The sequence below is a fragment of the Schistocerca nitens genome, chromosome 3, assembly GCF_023898315.1.
Source record: "Schistocerca nitens isolate TAMUIC-IGC-003100 chromosome 3, iqSchNite1.1, whole genome shotgun sequence".
NCBI lineage: Eukaryota > Metazoa > Arthropoda > Insecta > Orthoptera > Acrididae > Schistocerca > Schistocerca nitens.
The window spans coordinates 516,948,375-516,972,862 of NC_064616.1; the positions used below are offsets into that span (position 1 = coordinate 516,948,375).

The window sequence follows — 24,488 nt, forward strand, 5'->3', positions numbered from 1 at the left end:
CAAAAGTCATACTTTGTTTTTCCATTTTTACAACTTTCCTTAATACGTTACAGTACTGTTTATAATATGAAAGTATTTCTGGATCATTTCTTGTTGTGGCTGTTTTGTAAAAATCCTTCTATCATTGTGAAGAGATTCTGATATATACAGTGATTCAAGGTTTATTTAGTGACATCCCATTGTTGCATTTAATTAAGTTTTTAGAAAAGCTACTTTAAAAATGGATACAAACTCATTAAGAAATGTGTTGAATTTAGAGCTAGCATTAAGCTCATTTTATTTTTAAATCTTCAGTAGTTCTGTCATTAATAAGCTGTGCTGTTTTCTTTGAGTGTTCCTGAACTGTACATGAAGGTAAATGACATAATATGACTGTGTATCATGATCTGGCAATCCATTTACCATAAGATAGGCATATTTCTCTTTGACTTCCACTTGTTGTATGAATACATTACCTACAAGAGTACTACTATCTTCAGCAGCACTGCTAGGGAAGTTTATTTCTGGTACTGGCAGCACATCTAGATCACTTTTCATGTTAGAGTCATTCAAGGAATTTACATTAAAATCACAATTTAATAATCTGTTCCTTCTGTCTGATAGATGGCACAATAAACTGTCAAAATGTTCCACAAAAATTTTCCAGGTACCCAGCGGAGACCTGTATGCTGTAACAATAACAAGTACTACTTTTCCCATTATTGACTCACAAGCACCTACTTCTACCCCTGATCTATAAAGAATTTACGTATTTTTACATTTTTATGTTTATATTCCTTTTTTTATGAATGTGACAAGTCCTCTACTCATATTACATCTACATGAATATGCAGCTAATTTTCTCTCTCTCTCTCTCTCTCTTCTTTCCTTCCTCCCCCCCCCCCCTTTTTTTAGAGAGAGAGAGAGAGAGAGAGAGAGAGATGGTCAAACCCTCTGTTGCATCCTTTTTTTAGTTCATAGTAGATATCTGATGTGTTCTGACTAATAATAATTTTGTATGAGCAGTCAATAGCTGTAGCTTCTCCTTCCAACTGCAAAAGGGGGAAATAAAACTCTAAAATGTTAATATTGAACTCTTGCTCATAAGTTAAGGGTTTTTCCTGGACTCATGAAATATGGCACATGGTGATAATGTGTGCACTGGAAAGTACGATTGCAACATTGTGACGTGACATTTTGTAAGATACAAATTACACTGGAAAACTGGCCATAAGAGGTGTGTGGTGTTTGCCATGTGAGGTCTCTTTCCCAATGCCACAAATAATCTCAGTATGGTTACAGATGTGTATTTGTGCTGGTAGAGAATGCACAGCACCTTCTCATGCAGAGGATCAATCTGTCCAGCATGGCTGGAGTAACACCTGTCATTGCTAGATGTGCTCTCTGGAGTCCAGAAATCATCTGTTGTATTGGTGTTATGGCTGCAAACCTTCAGCTTAGAGTGTACGATGTAGTTTTCACCAGATTTAAGTCTGGGGAGAGAGCTGACCACTCCAGGCACTTGATTTTCCCATGTTTCAGTGCATGCTTATCACCAGATCAGTCCTGATTCATCAGGTGGGGGCCAGCTCCATATTCACAATGTAAAAGACACATATACCATTGCAGGATGGTCAGCCTTATAGACCAAAGCCTTCACAGTACCCCTACAAAACATGTGCATTGGTGTACATGGCCCTAATATGATGCCATTCCAGACGAGAATGCCAGTATTGTCATACTGGTAATCTATCACAATATCTGCACAGTTGTAACTTGTCTGTGTTTTTCCTTCTGCTCATGGTAGGTAAGACTACACATTTACTAAAGCACATTGTGTTTGTGTGTGTTGGAATGCATCTGGCAGGTCACAGGCCAACAATTCAAAGTTGATGATACACAGTCTGACAGCAGATTTGTGACCCAAATGCTACTGTGAGGTGTGTAGCCAGTGGGGGTGTTGTCTTGCTTGCATGTCTTTTGAGCTCTTAAGGCTAGGTTTCAATGCTGGGTTGTATCAGAGGGTCACATTTGCTCATACTACCACTAAATATTTCCTCCCTCATGGAATCATTTCCACGGTTCTGAAATGACTCTAGGAGCGATATTTCACTCCTGGCTCATGTTGCATTGCTTGTGTCCACCGTGCCACCCTGCTTTCCTACAGGACTCAAGTGGTGTGTACCAACAACCATAAAACACAATTTTACAACCACTTTTTTTTGCCTGTATAGGTGATGTGCAGGCTCACTGTAAGTAGTCTTGTACTGGCGCACTATGTGTATCACATGTATCTATGTTGTCACGACTGAGATCATTCCACATAGTGGCAGTTATACCATTTCATGGATAATTTTAGTTACCTATGATCGTTAGATTCCTCATGTATTTGTTTAAATTATTGTGTGTTGTTATGATGTATAAATTTGGTAAGGCATAAGCCAGTTTCCCGTAAGAAGTTGCCTTATTGTAACTTGTTAGTTTTTATATGTTGATGTGTCAGTTGTCTCTCTCTGTTAAGGCAAAAGTTCAGTTTTGACCAGAAATGGTGATAGTAGTAACCATGCAGTGAATCTCCATGTGGTTCAGGTATTATCATTTATGCATGAAACAGATTGACACAAAAGCACAGAAGTAAATTAACACACACACCACCGCACGCACGCGTACGACCACTTCCTCTGGCTGCTAAGGCCAGAGACAGTGATCACTCACTGTGTGTGTGTGTGGGGGGGGGGGGGGGGGGGAGGGGAGTTGTCTACTTCAGAAGAAGGCCTTCTGACCAAAAGCTTACTTGTGGAGCTGTCTTTTTGTCGTGTCTTCTGTTTGTTACTGATACTACTGTTATTTTAACGTGTTAACTTTCTGCATAATGGAATGAAGCAAATTCCTTCGTGTTTTGCTCCCAGCATTTGTCAAGTGGTGACCATTGTCCAGTGTGTTACCTTAAGATATATTTTCTTTATATAGAGTATTTTTATACCGTAGGGACAAACTGCAGGAGAAAATTACTGAAGAGTTAAGGAACAAATAAATTTTTATGGGAATATTTTCCCTCCTATAGTTCTACATTTACATCTACATTTACACTCCGCAATCCACCCAACGGTGTGTGGCGGAGGGCACTTTACGTGCCACTGTCATTACCTCCCTTTTCTGTTCCAGTCGCGTATGGTTCGCGGGAAGAACGACTGTCTGAAAGCCTCCATGCGTGCTCGAATCTCTCTAATTTTACGTTCGTGATCTCCTCGGGAGGTATAAGTAGGGGGAAGCAATATATTCGATACCTCATCCAGAAACACACCCTCTCGAAACCTGGCAAGCAAGCTACACCGCGATGCAGAGCGCCTCTCTTGCAGAGTCTGCCACTTGAGTTTGCTAAACATCTTCGTAACGCTATCACGGTTACCAAATAACCCTGTGACGAAACGCGCCGCTCTTCTTTGGATCTTCTCTATCTCCTCCATCAACTCGATCTGGTATGGATCCCACACTGACGAGCAATACTCAAGTATAGGCCGAACGAGTGTTTTGTAAGCCACCTCCTTTGTTGATGGACTACATTTTCTAAGGACCCTCCCAATGAATCTCAACCTGGTACCCGCCTTACTAACAATTAATTTTATATGATCATTCCACTTCAAATCATTCCGCACGCATACTTCCAGATATTTTACAGAAGTAACTGCTACCAGTGTTTGTTCCGCTATCATATAATCATACAATAAAGGATCCTTCTTTCTATGTATTCGCAATACATTACATTTGTCTATGTTAAGGGTCAGTTGCCACTCCCTGCACCAAGTGCCTATCCGCTGCAGATCTTCCTGCATTTTGCTACAATTTTCTAATGCTGCAACTTCTCTGTATACTACAGCATCATCCGCGAAAAGCCGCATGGAACTTCCGACACTATCTACTAGGTTATTTATATATATTGTGAAAAGCAATGGTCCCATAACACTCCCCTGTGGCACGCCAGAGGTTACTTTAACGTCTGTAGACGTCTCTCCATTGATAACAACATGCTGTGTTCTGTTTGCTAAAAACTCTTCAATCCAGCCACACAGCTGGTCAGATATTCCGTAGGCTCTTACTTTGTTTATCAGGCGACAGTGCGGAATTGTATCGAATGCCTTCCCGAAGTCGAGGAAAATAGCATCTACCTGGGAGCCTGTATCTAATATTTTCTGGGTCTCATGAACAAATAAAGCGAGTTGGGTCTCACACGATTGCTGTTTCTGGAATCCATGTTGATTCCTACAGAGTAGATTCTGGGTTTCCAAAATCGACATAATACTCGAGCAAAAAACATGTTCTAAAATTCTACAACAGATCGACGTCAGAGATATAGGTCTATAGTTTTGCGCATCTGCTCGATGACCCTTCTTGAAGACTGGGACTACCTGTGCTCTTTTCCAATAATATGGAACCTTCCGTTCCTCTAGAGACTTGCGGTACACGGCTGTTAGAAGGGGGCAAGTTCTTTCGCGTACTCTGTGTAGAATCGAATTGGTATCCCGTCAGGTCCAGTGAACTTTCCTCTGTTGAGTGATTCCAGTTGCTTTTCTATTCCTTGGACACTTATTTTGATGTCAGCCATTTTTTCGTTTGTGCGAGGATTTAGAGAAGGAACTGCAGTGCGATCTTCCTCTGTGAAACAGCTTTGGAAAAAGGTGTTTAGTATTTCAGCTTTACGCGTGTCGTCCTCTGTTTCAGTGCCATCATCATCCCGGAGTGTCTGGATATGCTGTTTCGAGCTACTTACTGATTTAACGTAAGACCAGAACTTCCTAGGATTTTCTGTCAAGTCGGTACATAGAATTTTACTTTTGAATTCGCTGAACGCTTCATGCATAGCCCTCCTTATGCTAACTTTGACATCGTTTAGCTTCTGTTTGTCTGAGAGGTTTTGGCTGCGTTTAAACTTGGAGTGAAGCTCTCTTTGCTTTCACAGTAGTTTCCTAACTTTGTTGTTGAACCACGGTGGGTTTTTCCCGTCCCTCACAGTTTTACTCGGCACGTACCTGTCTAAAACGCATTTTACGATTGCCTTGAACTTTTTCCATAAACACTCAACATTGTCAGTGTCGGAACAGAAATGTTCGTTTTGATCTGTTAGGTAGTCTGAAATCTGGCTCCTATTACTCTTGCTAAACAGATAAACCTTCCTCCCTTTTTTTATATTCCTATTAACTTCCATATTCAGGGATGCTGCAACGGCCACATGATCACTGATTCCCTGTTCTGCACTTACAGAGTCGAAAAGTTTGGGTCTGTTTGTTATCAGTAGGTCCAAGATGTTATCTCCACGAGTCGGTTGTCTGTTTAATTGCTCGAGGTAGTTACGCCATCAACCACTCATTACCGTATTGTTTGTTTGTCTGTACGCTAAAACCATGTTTGCCTATTTCATATTTTATTGTCTAGTACACACATGCATTTGAAGGCAGTTGGAAACAGGAGTGGAAGTGATGGCAAGTAATGCTGCTGCTAGTGCCGTGAGGGCACTACTGCCATGGATAACAATACCATTCCCATGCAATGATTGACAATATGTCAACCTCTGATATGCTCTGTTCAGGGTTCTGCTCTCTATGAATAAAATGGCCTCTGACATGGAAATGATGTATTTGCAGGTATACATTCAGTAAAACTTGGCCAATTTTTCTCTCTCTTGAGGGTCGTCTCCTACACTTTGTCACCATTCTTCTTTTATATCCATGATACAGAGTTGACTGTATACATATTGTTTACTTCTTTTAGGAAATGTCCGGGAGAAAAGGGTGTGAAGGAATTGTGCAGGATGCCATAATGCTTGGAACACCGGCAACAGACAATCCAAAAGAATGGAAGAAACTGTCAAGAGTAGTTTCAGGGAAAATTATAAATGGGTACTGCAAGTAAGTCTCTTTGTAATTGTTATAATTATTTTACACTTTGTTTTGCATTGTTAAAGTGAAAATTGTTACACTAGTCAAAAACTTTGGAACTGTTATTTAATGTATCATAATAACTACTAGTCACATTTCTTGTCCTTAACTCTTTAGCTTTAAGCCCAAGGAAATGACAGTTTTTGTCTGAAATTTGTGTAATTTCAATATCAGTTCAAATTGACACTCTTTGTATGGTTTTCTTCTCCCCCTTCTCTCTCTCTCTCTCTCTCTCTCTCTCTCTCTCTCTCTCACACACACACACACACACACACACACACACACACACACACACACACACACACACACACACACACACTAATTAAAATAAATGGGGAATGGAGAATTGTTTCATTATAGTGAATTGGAAATACACTTATTCAAACTTCATCAGTTGTTTGGTTTAACTTCTTTTTTTAAAAAAAAATTAATTAAAGACTGTAGGCCATTGTCAGTAGCTTAACATGCATATCTGTGTAAACTTTACTGTTTAAAATTGAATGTAGCAACCTACCCAGCCAAAAGAAATGAATGTTCTTTGGGGGGAAAAAAGAAAGAAAGAAAGAAAAGAAAGTACTTATTATGATAGGTAATTACACAATACTGACCAAACATATTAGGACTAATATTGATCCATTACTATTAGTATTAAGTACATTTTAAAATTTAAGAGTGTCGGCAAAAATAATAAAGGAAATATGTCTTGTAAACCAGACAGACCATGTAACTGTTATAGAGCAGTTACTTTAGAGTGTGAAATTCCAAAAAGTATGAGTAACTCCTATGCCTGCCCACACCTAACAGATGTGTAGTAGTGTGGTGAAAAACATAAATCCAATTTGTGTCATCATCAACATGAATGTAGATGACTTTGTGGCAAAAGTTTTTCTGTAGTACTGTAAATGAGAATTGGAAGTAGTGTGGTCTTTACTAACATTTTTAGCTCTACAGGAAAGAGTTTTTTTTTATATCATTGTAGTGCATTGAACAGTCATACACTCTGCTGTTTTGGGCTATAAAATTTTGACGTCCTCATATTGTCATGACATGACATCCAGTGACCACACAAAGTATTTTTAATCTATATTGATAACCAGGAGGCAGGTGCTGTTCTGAATAACATAACAACATGTAATACATCTAAAGATGAGCCAGAGTGGTAATGCTTATTAAAAAAAAACTGGTTTGGTGTGTGTTTAAAAAATATACTTTGTAACCACCAATTGATGATTGTTTCTTCAGTCATTGCATGAAAAATTGTGGAGGAATGAAAAGCTTATTTTCAGAAACAAAAGAATGCAATAATTAAATCAATGGCAACAGTTGATGCAGAAACTGATAAATAAAAATATATCTATAAATAAAATGATAAAGTTGCATGGTATCTTCAAGACTGCCACATACATTAAAGAAGAGCATGTGTTTGTGGAAAACTGAATCTGTAGGAGTAAAGCATTAAGTCTACCACCAGGAATTTTTAGTTGAAGTGTAAGTATTATTTATGAGAGTTAATTATAAAGTTTTAATGGTCAGCTCGAAAAAAATCAAGCTGTGACCTGAAACTTTGTGACAGTGTCTGTCCTTGTCTGCATATTCACCCTTAAATGTAACACATTTTGTCCAAAGATGGATGATTTGTTGAAGAACTCCATTGTAGAAGTCTTCATTTTACCTATTTAGCAAGCATTCCACCTCGAAAATCACATCATCATCATTCCGGAAATGCCTGCTATGTACTGATACCTTTATCCAAAGAAACATGAAGTAGGCACTGGTTGAAATGTCAGGACAGTATGAGGGAATGGCAAAATTTAATTGGCCTAAATTGCACCGTGTATGACCATTTGATACGTAATAAGGTGGGGTGTTTTTGTATAGCAAAAGCACCCCCCTCAGACTGCATCCTGTGGTGCTTAGCCTGTACAGCCTCCTGGAACCTCATCAAGAGATTTCAATAGTGTGCTTCTGTGGCAGTTTGCCTCATAATACCATAATCTGTTTGCTCCACACTGCTTGCTTTGTTCTTGCAGCACTTATCCATGGTAATTAGGTGGCTGAAGATGTCATCTTGACTGGCCTGATATAGCTGCAAAATTCCTGCTGCTATTTCAGTGAAGCAGGCTGTTTGGACAGTTGTGAAAACCACAGTGAGCATTAACCTTTGTAATATTTAAAATGTCATATGAGGAAGGAAAGACTGATCCGTAACTGATGTTTAGCTTTTTCTGCTAACGCATTGTTTATGACAGACCAGTCTTTCAGCACCATAGCCTCAGTTTCTCTTGCATTTCCCACTTTTTTGCACAGAGATTGTCCGCCAGATGGTTCTTTGTTATTCTGATTTGTTCTACTTTATCAGTGGACTGCACCGCTTTGTTTAGGCTCATCTGGTGGTGTGCAATGGTACTGTGGTACAGGGATTTCATTGTGTACCAAAGCTGCAGATGTGTACCTGCAAAAAATTACTTATGTAACTCCATTTTTTGAGGTGACAATAAAACTTTGATTATTCCTGTAGAAGTAGAAGCATTATTTCAAGTAAAATAATAATGTATAGATTATTATGTTGCAATGTTTCCCACAGTTTAGCTTAGTATTATTGGCTCCTAATTGACAAAAATAATTGCTTGTGGCATATAATGACCTCACTATAGGTGAAACTTTAACACCTGGGTTCGAGTCCATATGCAGCTTTTCACCCAAAAATATGGCAGATATAGTTCATATACATACAAAACACCAACAGAAAGTTGGACTCATTATCATCTGTGGAATTATACCATGTACTGACAGTAAGAAGAGGTTAGTTATCATCAGTATTGTGTCATCTGTATCTTGATTTATTTATGAAAGAAAAGAAGGTTTCTTGAAAAAAGTGTGAAACTACCCAATTTGTCGTATGTGAGATTGTCGTTAACTTGGCATTATAAATTATGTTGCAAGGAGACCCCATTCAAAAATTCTATGATTTCCGATTTGTCAAAGGATGTCTTTGTATAGTACAATGTAGTCTCTTGATGTATTTATTATTTTGGTGTTAGATTAATTCTTCTCTCATTATTTTGCAGGACAGACTGGCTGCTGAAGTTTTTGTATAGAACTTTTGCGGTTTTTAACAGTGTTGCGGGGCTGAAACCTATTGAGTGTGATGATAGAAGAATACAAAATTTTGATTTAACAGATATTGTTGGAGGTAATTTTTATTTTCTGTATTAATTTACAAGATGATGGTCTAATAGGTAATGAAGATATTCCGTAATCCTTGGAGTAATGTGTCTGTATTCGTTTTTCTGTTTGATACTATCATCAGGGAATAAATCTCTTTACATATTGAGTTCTAAAAATTGTTATGTTATACTTCAGTTCAGCAGTTTCAAAACAACATTTAAAAGACTATATGTCTGTCAGAATTTCAGACTTTTTATATCAGTTTAGAAAAGAGTAGTTAGTGCAGAATTTTAAGAATCTGCGTGGAGTTGACAATTTCTTTTGGAATATACCTATTATAGCTGTTCAGTTAGGCCTGCTTTTAAATGGTTTCTCATTAAATATAGGAAACATAAGTATTATTGAACAAACTGATTTATATGATTTTTAATAGGCTTATAAAAGCAGTTTTATGGTGGTAAATAGAATATCAATGTAAAAGGTATCTGAAGGAAAATTATCATATTTGTTATTTTCTTGAGAGAGAGAGCGCTTGTGGATGGTTTGCCAGTTACTATTACTTTTACTGACCTCGCAAGAATTGATGATTAGCTACATGTGACTAGTAACCATGTAGAGTTGGTGGAGACTACAATCTTTTGTTTCTGCACATGTTTGCTTTAGTAACTCCTGCTGTAAGCAAATGCAATTTTCCACATCTTTATTATTCAATATATTTTTCTCAGTTTCATTGCCAATATTGTGGTTACAACAATTTGCCAGAATCAGTTGTCTCACATCTCAGTTGTGTCTGTACCATTCATAAAATGCTACAGATTTTGCACTAGAATATTCGTGATACTGTTCATCTTAAGTTTTATTAATAGAATATACAGAAATGGCACAGTGTCCAGTCTCTATACTGAAATTTGAGATTCAGTTTACTGTCACAACAGTGTTTTCCCATGGTCAGATAGGCATAAATATCTCATTTGCTCTCACATCATGCCACCATCAGCTCTCTTTGAATTCCGTCTGTAGGCGTGATACACAACTCCTTCATCTACATGTATATAAATAGTCTGCAAGCCACCATACATTGCATGATGGAGGGTACCCTGTACTGCTACTAGTCGTTTCCTTTCCTGGTACCCTCGCAGATGGAGCAAGGGAAAAATGACTGTCTATATGCCTTCTTCCCACAAACCAATCAAAAGAGATCAGTACCTGATACGAGACATTAATAACCTTAAACAGTCCTTGTTTTTGAGGCATAGGATAGTTCTGGTCATGGTGGATTATGGGATGTATCACTTCCTGCCAAGCACACTTTGAAATTTTTAACATGGTTTCATTTACAAATCATGAACAACTGCAATCGAGTCTAAGCAGGGTGACAGTACAGGCTGCATCATTGCTTCCCTTTATTTTGGTTCCAAGATGTAGCTATCATGTCAAGTCTTAGCTTATTATTAAGAGATTTTGATTATCTTGAAGACGCATATTTTTGAAGGGGTGAATGTTTTCCATGATTGAAACTTCCTTAGCCAGTTAGTTTTTTGTTACAAGTACTTCACTTCATATACCGAATGAATAAATTAGTGAAACAATGCAAGCTGGTCTGAAATTTTAAGTGACTGTTTCCCTCATGACTTAGTATTCACTGAAGTCCCCTCAACTTATGGATATGATGGATTGTTACAAAGCATAGGTTTTGTTCCTCTTGTGCTGTGGATGGTGGTGTTGACTTCTCATGTGGTTTTCCTCAGGATGCCTGATTCAGATTTTCTTCATCCTCTGGTGCTGGCAGCGTGGTGGTGGTGGTGGTGGTGGTGGTGGTGGTGGTGGTGGTGGTGGTGGTGAGTCAGGCTGACCAGTCAGGCTGACCAGTCAGGCTGACCAGTCACGCTGCTCGTGCACATCAGTGTACAAAGTGGCAGCTGGTGACTGTGGTGTTTCCACGGCAGTCTTCATTGCTGCAGACATCTGCACAAAAGGATTTCAACCATGCTCATTAAACGGTTAAACATTGTTATGAGCAGGATGACCAGGCTGCTGAAGTTGGCACTTCTCACAGCATCGGCATAGCTGATGTTGGCTGCCGTGTTGTGGTTTGTGACATAACGGCCGCTGCCACTATTTTCTGCGAAGCTGATGCCTCTCCTCCTCTCCTCTGGCTGATGGGGGCAGAGATTGTGAGCTCGTGTTCTGCCTGCACCGCTGATTATGGACTGTACTGAATCTCCAGCTCTTGCAGGCTGTCTGTATGCACCTGCAGTGTGTGTTTTCAGGACCATGCACGCCTTCTTCTTTGGGTTGGTGTTGCTATGACTGCTACACCTGTGTCCAGTGGCAGGAGCAGCTCTGCACTGGTGATGTCACCCACCAGTCTCTCACCCTGTGGTGTGTCCGGGCGTGGTCGTCGGATAGATTTCTCCTCTGCATTGCTGACATCACACACCTGACTCAGGTGCAGATGACAATCAGAATGATCTGCCTTATGATTCTTTGGGCCCTGTATGGTAATCCACGTGGGCGAGGTAACACAGCTTTGATTCTCTCATTCTCCACCTTTACGGGCAACTTCACCACCAGTGTGTGCTGTAACAACTTTCAGTTTTGTTCTCTCCTGTGTTCGGGGATTTCATGTGCACCACAGTGCATACCTGAAACTGAGCTCCTAGAGTTCCAATATGAGGTAATCAGGCTGCATTGACTGCAGGAAGCTGTGAGAAACAGCCACGATCACCTTGTCTGCATGAGTGGCTTGAGTATAAACTAGCCACTGGCATGTGCCCATTTCACTTATGGTGCTCTTGTAGTCCTCACAGGTGCGAAGGTTGGCCCATATCAGGTCTTTTCCTGATGATTTGACCGCTAAGTCATACTTGATCCACTGTGAGATGAGCTGCAGTTATCTTCTATAATTATACTTAGAAGGAGAGACAGCATTGGTCGTATTTTTTGTTTTATTAACCACAAAATCGATTTTCGGTCACTTAGTGACCATCCTCAGTGCTAGAAGTTAAAAATTTTCGCATAACGATCAGAGAGTATAAAACAGAAAATCACAACTACATCTGCATATGAACATAACAGTTGGTAGGAACATACCTGTAATATATAATTTAAATTGGTAGGCACTGGTGTCAACAAGCTTAAAGCGGTCACATAAACTGAGAACTGAGGCCGCTGTTTACATGCACCTGTTCAGCAGACCTCGGTGTGACAGGGCTTGGAACGCCCTCTATGTGACATGTGTCACGTGAAGACTTAATATTACTGGTTTTGCAAGATATTAACACTAAATAACTCTTGTGCATTTGTGAATCATGAAGTAATTCAAATTTAAAATGTATGTAAAACACATAGCAGACGAAGGGGGAGGAAACATCTAAAACACATTGGCGTATTGTTTTTAAAAAACAGACTTATAAAACATAAAACAGATCGATAATAAGTTGTCAGAGTGCAGGACAGGCAAAAGAGAAAAAGACAATACAAAAGAATAATATATGAATAACATGAAATGAGGTATAACACAGGTTTTTAAAAAAACATAATACCCACCATCTGGCGTGAGAAGTTAGAAGTACAACGTTCATGATATACGTAAGATGTTACGTTAAGACTAAGGAGTCAAATATATAAAAAAATAGTAATAGTACGAAACTGTCATTACGTAATAATTAAAATGCCGTGAAACACAATGTTCATTACCAAAAAAAGTTTGTAGGTGTGGATAGACAATTTTGTTATCGTATTTAACCGACATGCTGATGTACGTCTCGTTTGTCCCTTTGGACAAGCTAGCATTGTTATAACAGTGGTTATAGGCTTCCGCATAAGCACTGGGTCAGAACCCATACATACATGACATCAAATGTACACGATTGCTTACTGTAAAACATAGCACCCACCATTTGGCGTGGGAAGTTAGAAGTATATCGTTCATGATTTACGTAAATAGTACGTTAAAACTGAGAAGTCAAATATATAAAAAAATATAAAAAATAGTAATAGTACGAAAATGCCATTAAGTAACAATTCAAATGCCATTAAACAATATTCATTACAACAACGGAAAAGGTTTGGGGGTGTAGAGTAACAATTTTGTTATCATATTTAATGACGTGATAATGTACATATCATTCGTCCCATCACTGGCTGTACGCTTCCGCATAAGCACTGGGTCAGAACCCATACGTACATTCACAGGTTGATAAAACAGTAATGAAATTGCCAAGCAACTGGTTTTAAATATTAATAAAATAATTTGATTTTACTTAGCTATAGTAGCAGTGGGACCTATATGAAATAAAAGCAGACTTAATAAGTACCTATAATTCTAATTGTGTTATTGAAATAAATTTAAAAATATAAGGTGTGAACAAGTATGCATCAAACATCGAGAAACCATCATGAGGAAGGACAAGTAATAGTGCCACTTATATCAGAAATATACATCGTACTTTAGAGAAATTAAACATAGGCTATGTACGATATCCAGCACTTATTCAAACAGAAAAGGAATTGTTAACATACATTAAATATAACTGTGTAAAGTGATAACTGGTTCATATTACTTTGTGTCAACGCCTAAGAGATGTCGACTGTAGTAAAATTACGTTCAGTAGGCGTCCATAAGTTCTGAAAATTATGGAACAAAAGGGAGCATACTTTTTAAAAACCGAAATTAGTGATATTATTAGGGCAAACCGAAACGTGTGTCTATGTGTTGAGATAGTTGGAATAGCGGCCATTGTAAGTGTTCTCCTAGCAACTATGTCTGAGGCGTTGTATATAAGGGATAACAAGCAACTGACTACGAATTGCTAATTGTGATAATTGGCAACAAGTTGTCGACTTTTCTCATAGGAAATCGGAGAAGCACACATTTTTGGGAATGTTACTCTACACCCCCAAACCTTTTTCGTTGTTGTAATGAATATTGTTTAATGGCATTTGAATTGTTACTTAATGGCATCTTCGTACTATTACTATTTTTTATATTTTTTTATATATTTGACTTCTCAGTTTTAACGTAATATTTACGTAAATCATGAACGATATACTTCTAACTCCCCACGCCAAATGGTGGGTGCTATGTTTTACAGTAAGCAACCGTGTATATTTGATGTCATGTATGTATGGGTTCCGACCCAGTGCTTATGCGGAAGCCTATAACCACTGTTATAACAATGCTAGCTTGTCCAAAGGGACAAACGAGACGTACATCAGCATGTCGGTTAAATATGATAACAAAATTGTCTATCCACACCTACAAACTTTTTTGGTAATGAACATTGTGTTTCACGGCATTTTAATTATTACATAATGACAGTTTCGTACTATTACTGTTTTTTATATATTTGACTCCTTAGTCTTAACGTAACATCTTACGTATATCACAAACGTTGTACTTCTAACTTCCCACGCCAGATGGTGGGTATTATGTTTTTTTTAAAAACCTGTGTTATACCTCATTTCATGTTATTCATATATTATTCTTTTGTATTGTCTTTTTCTCTTTTGCCTGTCCTGCACTCTGACAACTTATTATCGATCTGTTTTATGTTTTATAAGTCTGTTTTTTAAAAACAATACGCCAATGTGTTTTAGATGTTTCCTCCCCCTTCGTCTGCTATGTGTTTTACATACATTTTAAATTTGAATTACTTCATGATTCACAAATGCACAAGAGTTATTTAGTGTTAATATCTTGCAAAACCAGTAATATTAAGTCTTCACGTGACACATGTCACATAGAGGGCGTTCCAAGCCCTGTCACACCGAGGTCTGCTGAACAGGTGCATGTAAACAGCGGCCTCAGTTCTCAGTTTATGTGACCGCTTTAAGCTTGTTGACACCAGTGCCTACCAATTTAAATTATATATTACAGGTATGTTCCTACCAACTGTTATGTTCATATGCAGATGTAGTTGTGATTTTCTGTTTTATACTCTCTGATCTTTATGTGAAAATTTTTAACTTCTAGCACTGAGGATGGTCACTAAGTGACCGAAAATCGATTTTGTGGTTAATAAAACAAAAAATACGACCAATGCTGTCTCTCCTAAGTATATCCATTATCTGGTCGTGGTGCACAGGACACTCCATGGAGTCGCCAATCTTCTATAATTGCCGTTCACTTGCAAGATGATAAGTGGTGGTTATGGCTCCTTCATCTGGGCAGGTTGTAAGTCAAGGGTGTTGGGGCGAGATTCATCCTCTGCTGTGTCTTCTGGTATGTCAGCATGAAATATTATATCCCGGCTAAGACACAAGTTGAAAATATAGTCACTATTTTTTTATTTACTTAAATTTGCCATATTTTGTGACAGTACCTTTTCCGTTAGACGTTTACAAGGCGATATTAGTCTTGGCTTCAGTTGTCTAAGTATGATTCCACAATGCATCTTTGTCGGCTGCAGAAAAGACGTGGTTCCACGTGTTTGCCTCATTTTGGTGTTTCAAATACCATTTCTTCAAATGTAGTTTCTTTTTTTTATGGTTAATACAAAAAAAATAGTAACATAATTCAAAATTATTTATGACGGCGACCTTCACATTGTTCTTCCGTCAACACACACCAAGAGTTAGCTGCCGACTGACTATAGTCAAAGACGACTCCAGCGTCAAAGATATTTTACACAACATCACAAGCTTCCCCTTGTAATCAGTCTCTTTGCTATTCTTCGATACATTTACTAATAGTAGTCAATATGCTTTCACTCTCAAAAATATAAGTAAATTAACATATAAGGCAAATTACAATAAATTCTGACAAAAAGTATAAAAAAAACATTTACAATTTGGTATCGACAAATACAGTAAAAAAAATAACATCTCCCAGATCCATTACAACTGCTCCCCAGTGCTTTTGTTGTTATGGACATATACAACAAAATCCCGACCACACTCAGTGATGGATCTGTATTACACAATTAGTACATTAATGATGCAGTCTGATAACCTCTTCCAAATTTGGACTCTTTGAATCTGTGGACTTGTTACTGGCTGTTGTTGCAATGATACTTCCCCATCAATCCCATACACAAAACAATTCAAGTAAAGAAATTATTTGACATGACAAATATATATGGTATAAAACATACATGAGAAATATTCTAACATACAGCATACAGATTGAAAATAATAGGAAGGTAAAACTCATTTCCTAGAATAAGATTTAATTTTTTTTAATATTTGCCTTATATATATATATATATATATATATATATATATATATATATATATATATATATATATATATATTATTTTGATTTTTTTATTCATTTTTTTAGTACAGCTAAAGATACATCAGTATTATCTAAATTTTTTGCAATTATTTATGTACACTTGCCTCTCTACTACAATATTACTACAAGTCACATTCTTGTGAAGAGTACTTTCGCTCCCCACAACATCAGTATAAACAACAATAAATTGCTCATATATCATGAGGCTTTATCTACAATTGGTTTTGAAACTTACACCTTTGCATGCATGTCCTCACATGCATGCCTTCACCCACAGGGAAGACTTAGCCTCCAAAAATTAGAAAAATTCAGAAATGCTCACTAGGGAGACTTTTTTTTGTAAAGAAGTAAAAATAAATCTTTCTCTCATTCTTTGTTACATCAGTGTTTTTTCATCAGTTTCAATTATCATGTGACTTCAAATTAGTAATTTATACATGCAAATATACATACTTGGTTGTACATGTAGTTTTGTTCTAACAAGCATATTCCAGTGGAGGACTTTTGTTTTAGATGATAATAGGTTATTTAAATTTTGAAATTATGATTTCTGTTTATACAGTTTTAAAGAGACAACATTCCTGAGACCAAATAATTTCTTTTAGTAAATTGATACTGTCAAAATTTCCATTACTCTGATCACCAAGTGTGTTCACAAAATTTGTCTGAATGTATTCCCTTTCACTAGTTTCTATCAGAAGTTTTCTTCCAACCCAATCAAATGCTGTATTTACTTTTACTATCCAATTCATACCCAAAAGAAAATCCTCATTAAATTCCTGGATTACAAAACATCCATGTGTGAACAACTTGCCTTCAATTAAAAATGTCACTAAAGCCTGGCTTTTTACCAATTTACTGCTCTTCCCAGTAGCACCTTTTATCTTTACCCCAACAACTGGCATTTCAACATAATCTTTCCCCACTTTCAATTTCCTGCTTAACCTTTCAGATATTCCCAAGATCTCACTTCCTGTATCAATTAAACATTTACCAATCCATGACCCAATTTGAACTTTTATATAAGGACTGCAAAATTGATCACTTTTCTCAGAACCTGTATCCTCATGTAATCACTTTCAATTTCCCCAAACCTGTACTTATCAGAATCATATGGCATATCATTACATGTATTATTTGTCACAGTTATAAAATTTGTACAAGATACAAAATTGTCATTAGCACTCTCTATTATCTCAAATAGCCAAGAATTTTCATCCAAATCACATTGTATACTATTGAAGTACTTATCCTTCAGCTTCTCAAAAATAAAATATCTCATCTTTTTCCACCACTCAGGACATACAGTTTCACATACATTAATAAGCATCTTTCTAAAGTTCTTGTCAAAAGAAATAGTTTTACTGTTCAGCCATATATTCATAAGAAGTGTGTGTGTATCATTAGTATCTGTAAAAGTTTCACTTAGGTTAGAAGTTATACATGTGTCATCGTTATTTGTGTAGTCAGATTCTTTACCAACAACATCAAAATTCACACTTTCACATACATCCAGCTTGTGAGCTTTATTCATCCTGGTAACATCCCTGGTAATTTCTATAATATTCTCACTATTTAATCCATTTTCAACCATGTGTATACCCAACTCCCTATTTAAACTAATGAAATACCTTTCCTCAACATCATCATCAATACCATTACCATCATTATCAACTTTATCATCAACATCATTATCATTACACATATTCAGGTCATACACATTCAAATTATCCCCCAAAATATTATTTCCCTTTTCTAAAGTTACCAGATCCCTTTCACCAACATTTTCATTCTCACAGCATGCATTCTCTCCTTCATTCACACACATCTCTGAACTACTACAAATTACATCATCTGACAAAGTGTTGTTCTTTTCTGCCCAAGTGTAAAACTCTGTTAAATTAAATGAATCACAATTACTTTTATCTACTGTATGTTCTTGTGTACTGAAAATGTTATCTTTATCATCATTATTTTCCTCTTGAAATTTCTTCAATAAGTAACAACTAATGACCTCATGTGATAGCTTAGGTTTGGAACTGTCATGTTTGGGTTTATGATAGTCACACCCATTGGTCCTTTCATCATGCTCACCTTCTGCCTCAACCTTTCGGACCTTCAAGGGGGCGTCTACTCGTTTTTTATTTCCGGTTCCTTTTTGAACTGCTGATTGTGGTTCTGCCAATGTCTCTGATCAACATTTCTGTTCCCATTCCTATGCCAAACATTACCTGATTGTTGGTAGTTTCTATTGTACTGATCTCTAACAAAATTTCTGTGATTTTGATCCCCAAAGTGTTCTCTATTTTGTTGATTATTTCCGCGAAAATGTTGTTGTTGTTGTTTTGGATAAAAATTATGGTCCCTCTTTTGAAAATTGTTATATCCCCCTGAATTTTGACTGACGCCATGATAATTGTTTTGTTCCCTTTTTTGAAAGTTGTCATTTCCCCAATTTTGACCATTACCTTTCTGAGTAAACCCACTGTGTGTTCTTGTTATTACCCTATCCAACTTTTCAATATAATTGACAAACTGCTCTACATTACTATCAGGACAATGAACTAAACTCAACTGCATTGCTGATGGCAATCTTCTGTTTAAGGTATCAATTTTGATCAAGTCATCCAAAGGTTTTGTTAAATGAATAAGTTTTTGAAATTCACTTTTGCAAAATTGTTTCATGTTCCCATCTGATTCTCTATAGTTTCTCCCATTCAAAAATTCACTTTTGATTCTAGTTTGTTTAAGATCATCCCAAAAATTTTCCAGAAATTTTGATTCAGATTCTGAAAAGGTCATCCCCAAAGTTACAGTCTGGTTTGCCCAAGTCAAAGCTTCCCCTTCCAAGAATTTTTTCACAAATTTAATTTTCATATCATCTGGTGAGTGAGGTAAAAAACAATCCTTACAATACTGTATAAAATCAACGGAATGTAAGGGTCCATCTACCGAAAAGTGCTTCACTGGAATATTAGATACAAGATTGCATGTGTTGACATTGTGATTTTTGCTTTGAAATTCAATGTCAAGACTTTCAAGTTTTTCGCTAAGTTCTCTGACAGATTTTTTGTTTTCTAAATCATTACACTCTGTTTTTTTTCTAGAGTAACCAAACGATTGTCAGTTTCTTGTTGTACATTTTTTACTAAAACTTTTGTGTTCTCATCCAGATTTTTAATTTCCCCTTTTATCTCATTAAATTCAATTAAATTTCTTTCCCTATCTACCAGTAACTCATTTTAGCATCAATTTCATTTACTTTTGCTTCCACAGATTCAATTTTTTCCTCAACACTGCCAACTCGGTTCGAAAGATCACCCACTTGGGTATTGACTGCTTGGACTTGCAACAAAATGTTATCAATTTTTTCATCCCAGTAAGTCTTATTGTCGTCAACTGATTGTTTAATTTCTTTCGTGAAATTTACAAGAAAACTTTTTAAATCAAATTGATCGGTTCTTTCTGTTTGATTTGACCTGTCCTGATTTTCGAAGTCTATTAAATTACTACTTTCTACTTTAGGCACAATACTCTCGAAAATCTCATAAGTCATTGTGAAGAACAAAAATTTATACACAACAATACAAAACAAAATACGAGGGTTTCGTGACTTATCTGGAACACTCTTCTACTGTTGCAAATCCATGTTTTCCATCCATGTGATTGTTGACCAAAATTCTTGAAGTATTTTCTTCTGTCGAAAATTATATTTTTTGCCAAAACATTTCTTCTCAAAACTTTTACTTCCCGATGAACACAAATACTGTAACACACATTCTGAAGAAACTGGTATTAACACACAAAAATTTTCTTCCTCGTAGCACTGTTGAAGATCTCGTGAACACAATATCCCGGCTACAGTCCCCAGTTGAAATATTATATCTCGGCTAAGACACAAGTTGAAAATATAGTCACTATTTTTTTATTTACTTAAATTTGCCATTTTTCGTGACAGTACCTTTTCCGTTAGACGTTTGCAAGGTGATATTAGTCTTGGCTTCAGTTGTCTAAGTATGATTCCACAATGCATCTTTGTCGGCTGCAGAAAAGACGTGGTTCCACGTGTTTGCCTCATTTTGGTGTTTCAAATACCATTTCTTCAAATGTAGTTTCTTTTTTTTTATGGTTAATACAAAAAAATAGTAACATAATTCAAAATTATTTATGACGGCGACCTTCACATTGTTCTTCCGTCAACACACACCAAGAGTTAGCTGCCGACTGACTATAGTCAAAGACGACTCCAGCGTCAAAGATATTTTACACAACATCACAAGCTTCCACTTGTAATCAGTCTCTTTGCTATTCTTCGATACATTTACTAATAGTAGTCAATATGCTTTCACTCTAAAAAATATAAGTAAATTAACATATAAGGCAAATTACAATAAATTCTGACAAAAAGTATAAAAAAAACATTTACAATTTGGTATCGACAAATACAGTAAAAAAAATAACATCTCCCAGATCCATTACAAGCATCTTCGTCCAGAACTGTAAAGGTGCTGCCTTAGCTGCTGCACTGCAGCTTAGTGTGCCCCTCTGCATCTGATGAGTATGGTCAATTTGCTTGGCTAGCTACAACAGTAGACCACCCTCACTTGTCTGTTATAACCTTTCTTCTGCACCTCTTGTTGCTGCATGAGATGATTGTGAGAGGATGCTTCTTTCTTGCACCCACTTTTGGTGCTGCATTTGTCTGGAATGTGTGGTGCTTTGGCTGTCACTCTTTATTGAGGAGGAACTCCATGGTTTACCTGTCTGATGTTCCTCCAGACTCTTGCCATTTGGCAGTGCTGTGTTTGCCTGTCATTGGTGGTGCTGTTTCTCATGCAGCTTGCTGTGTTAGATCTCCTCAGTACACATCTACAAGTGCCTTCTGCAACATCGTCCAGCTCAGTCATGATAGCAGTAGTAAATGCTGCTGTCTGTCAGAGTTTTGTAGTACACTCTTCTGTTGCAGCTTGGTGTGTGTAGGCACAGTGTCACACGCATCCATCTCTTCTTGCAACTTTGTCACCTGAGACAGCACTACAGGACTGGGAACAAGTGTGACCTCACAGCTTGCCTCTCCTCTATGAATGAGCAAGCAAGTGCCTCCTCCACAAATTGATAGAGATGACATTTTAATATTTTTGAGGGGCTTTTGTTCAGTCTATATTCTGCATTTTCAAGCACCATGTATAATGTCTTTCTGCAGTGCTGCTCCAAACTTTTATGGGAGTGGAAGTACAACAGTAGTTAAACAGGGAAGAGGGCCCTCACAGTTGGTTTTGGCCGCTGTGGGAAGAGACTACACTCTATCAGGTAATCAGTAGGAGATCAAACAGTGCTATTAAGATTTAGGAGAACATGATGCACTGGTGAGAAAGAGCAGCGCTATGTGTACCCCACAGTGGTTTATATAGTTTATTTACAGAGTCACTGAGGTCAGTACACATCAGGTAATGTGTTTTAATGCAGCGTCTTTGTCCAGAACTACGAATAGACTGCCTGAGCTGCTGCACTGCAGTGCTTATATGTCAGAAAGGTAGCAATGTTTCTGTACATATTGAGAAGCTAGACACTATTGTAGAAGTGTAGTTGATGAAGTGGAGCACAGTCTTGGGAAAATTATTGAAAAGCATTTGTTTATACAGAGAAGTTAATGGAAAAAGATATATTGTATCGAAAGAAATAACTGTTTAGAAGCCTTCATTATTTTCCGCAGACTGTATCAATTTTTATTAGTTATGACAATAATATCTCAAAAAAGAAAGTAGAAACAGCAACATATTCATGTGTTAGGAAAACAATAACTTTTTTTTTTTTTGGGTCATCAGTGTTCTGAGTGGTTTGATGCGGCGTGCCACAAATTCCTCTCCTGTGCCAACCTCTTTATCCCAGAGTAGCACTTACAACCTACGTCCTCATTTCTTTGTTGGATGTATTCCAATCTCTGTCTTCCTCTACAGTTTTTGCCTTCTACAGCTCCCTCTAGTACCATGGAAGTCATTCCCTCATGTCTTAACAGATGTCCTATCAACCTGTCCCTTCTCCTTATCAGTGTTTTCCACATATTCCTTTCCTCTCCGGTTTTATGTAGAACCTCCTCATTCCTTACTGTGGTATAGTTAATGCCCACACCGTGGCGCCTGCAGCTGCGTGGCCGCGGTCTTTACGTCATACAGCCAACGGCCGGCACGCCCGCTTATGCACAGCTCTGCAGTGCAGGCGCAGGCGCAGGCCTCGCACACTGAGTGCCTCCGCACTGTCATGGCAACCTCAGCCGGCGTCCTCCCGAGAGATAGTTACATGAGGCCGCGCCGCCAATCGTATCAGGACACGACAAGCGGACTCAGTTACGGCGGGCATATTCCTCCACCACTCGCCCTACATAGCCGCATACGCTGCCACGCCGGGCAGTCTCGTGTTGGGCTACCTACTTACAACGTCGACGTCGCACCCAGGAAACAACGCTACACTGTACTACGACTGTTTACCATACCGGACTTGGACTCTGCAGCCCAGTCGCTGCTCTCGATGAAGCACCAAGTTGTGTTAGTATAGTGGAACTGTTGGCAATAAACAGAATTTGGAAGTCATGCCAATCGTTATTTGTTGTTTCTCCAATTATGGATACAACACTTACCTTATCAGCCCACCTAATTTTTAACATTTGTCTGTTGCATCATATCTCAAATGCTTTGATTCTCTTCTGTTCTGGTTTTCCTACAGTCCATGTTCCACTACCATACAAAGCTGTACTCCAGACGCACAGTCTCAGAAATTTCTTGCTCAAATTAAGGCCTGTTTTTAATACTAGCAGACTTCTCTTGGCCAGGAATGCCCTTTTTGCCATTGTTAGTCTGCTTTTGATGCGCCATGCTCCATCCATCATTGGTTATTTTACTGCCTAGGTAGTAGAATTCTTTAACTTCATCTACTTTGTGACCATCACTCCTAATGTTAAATTTTTCACTGTTCTAATTTCTGATACTTCTCATTACTTTCGTCTTTCTTCAGTTTACTCTCAATCCATATTCTGTACTCATTAGACTGTTCATTCCATTCAGCAGAACATGCAATTCTTTTTCACTTTCACTTAGGATAGCGATGTCATCAGCGAATCATATCATTGATATCATTTCTCTTTGAATTTTAATTCCAGTCCTGAACCTTTCTTTTATTTCCATCATTGCTTCTTCGATGTATAGATTGAACAGTAGGGGTGAAAGACTACATTCCTGTCTTACATCCTTTTGAATTCGAGCACTTTGTTCTTGGTTGTCCACTCTTATTATTCCCTCTTGGCTCTTGTACATATTGTATATTACCTTACTGGGCATCAAAAATCACCAATAACTTCCATACAAAATGGATGTTTCCAAGGTACTGCAAAAACACCAGCTACACAACTTTTATCAACAGTATGTCGGCACTTGTGAACTTGCATCATGTTTATGTAATGGGTATGGGAGCAATGTATGAATAAATATCATTTACATGACTACATAATATTCACCATTGTAGTTTGGGTCAGCAAACATTTTGTATTTAGTAATCAAAACTATGTATGTGGACTGCTGTAAATGTCAGTGCAACACTTGTGATGAGCTATCTACAAGAATTATTTTGAATATATGGATGAGCATTGTGAGTGATTGCTTTTTAAAACTGTATTTTGTTCCATCCTAATAGCTGTTACAGTTTATTTGCAGACTATTTAAAGAGTGTGCTAAGCTGCTGCATCAATGATGTTCTTTAGGTGTCTGTGACATTAGTTGTTACAGTTATGCCAATAAATTGAGTCGATGGGGATTACCAATGGAGCCTCTCACAGTAGCAGTATCAGCAGCCACAGTTAATGTTTTTTGCTTAGTTGGGTGTTTACATGAAATTAGTGCATGTTTTAAAATTTTACATTCTAGCTTCGTGGATCAGTGACCTTTGAGAATCTAGCTCAACAGTGCATCAGTGCAGTTGGGAAAATCAACCACTTGTTTACTTAATGTATTGTATGATTTCTATTCTTTAGATCCTTTCATGTGTCTATTTAATTCTGTCTAATACTGAAAAATAAATAAGGGAATGTTTTAGTTGAGGTCAACTGCAGGGAGAATGGACAGTTGTTCATGAACAATCACAAGCTATGTTACCAACAGCCAACAGGCTTTAGTATGCC

The 24,488-nt window shown here is 37.5% G+C and overlaps 1 protein-coding gene across 1 annotated transcript in view; it reads left to right on the top strand.

Moving 5' to 3' along the window:
• The window catches only part of LOC126249642 (transmembrane and coiled-coil domain-containing protein 4-like), a 135,289-nt gene that overhangs the window by 81,081 nt on the left and 29,720 nt on the right, over positions 1-24,488 (top strand). The window contains exons 8-9 of the mRNA XM_049951320.1: positions 5,746-5,882; positions 8,981-9,105. Coding sequence (XP_049807277.1) covers positions 5,746-5,882; positions 8,981-9,105 — 262 coding nt within the window. The remainder of the gene's footprint in view (positions 1-5,745; positions 5,883-8,980; positions 9,106-24,488) is intronic.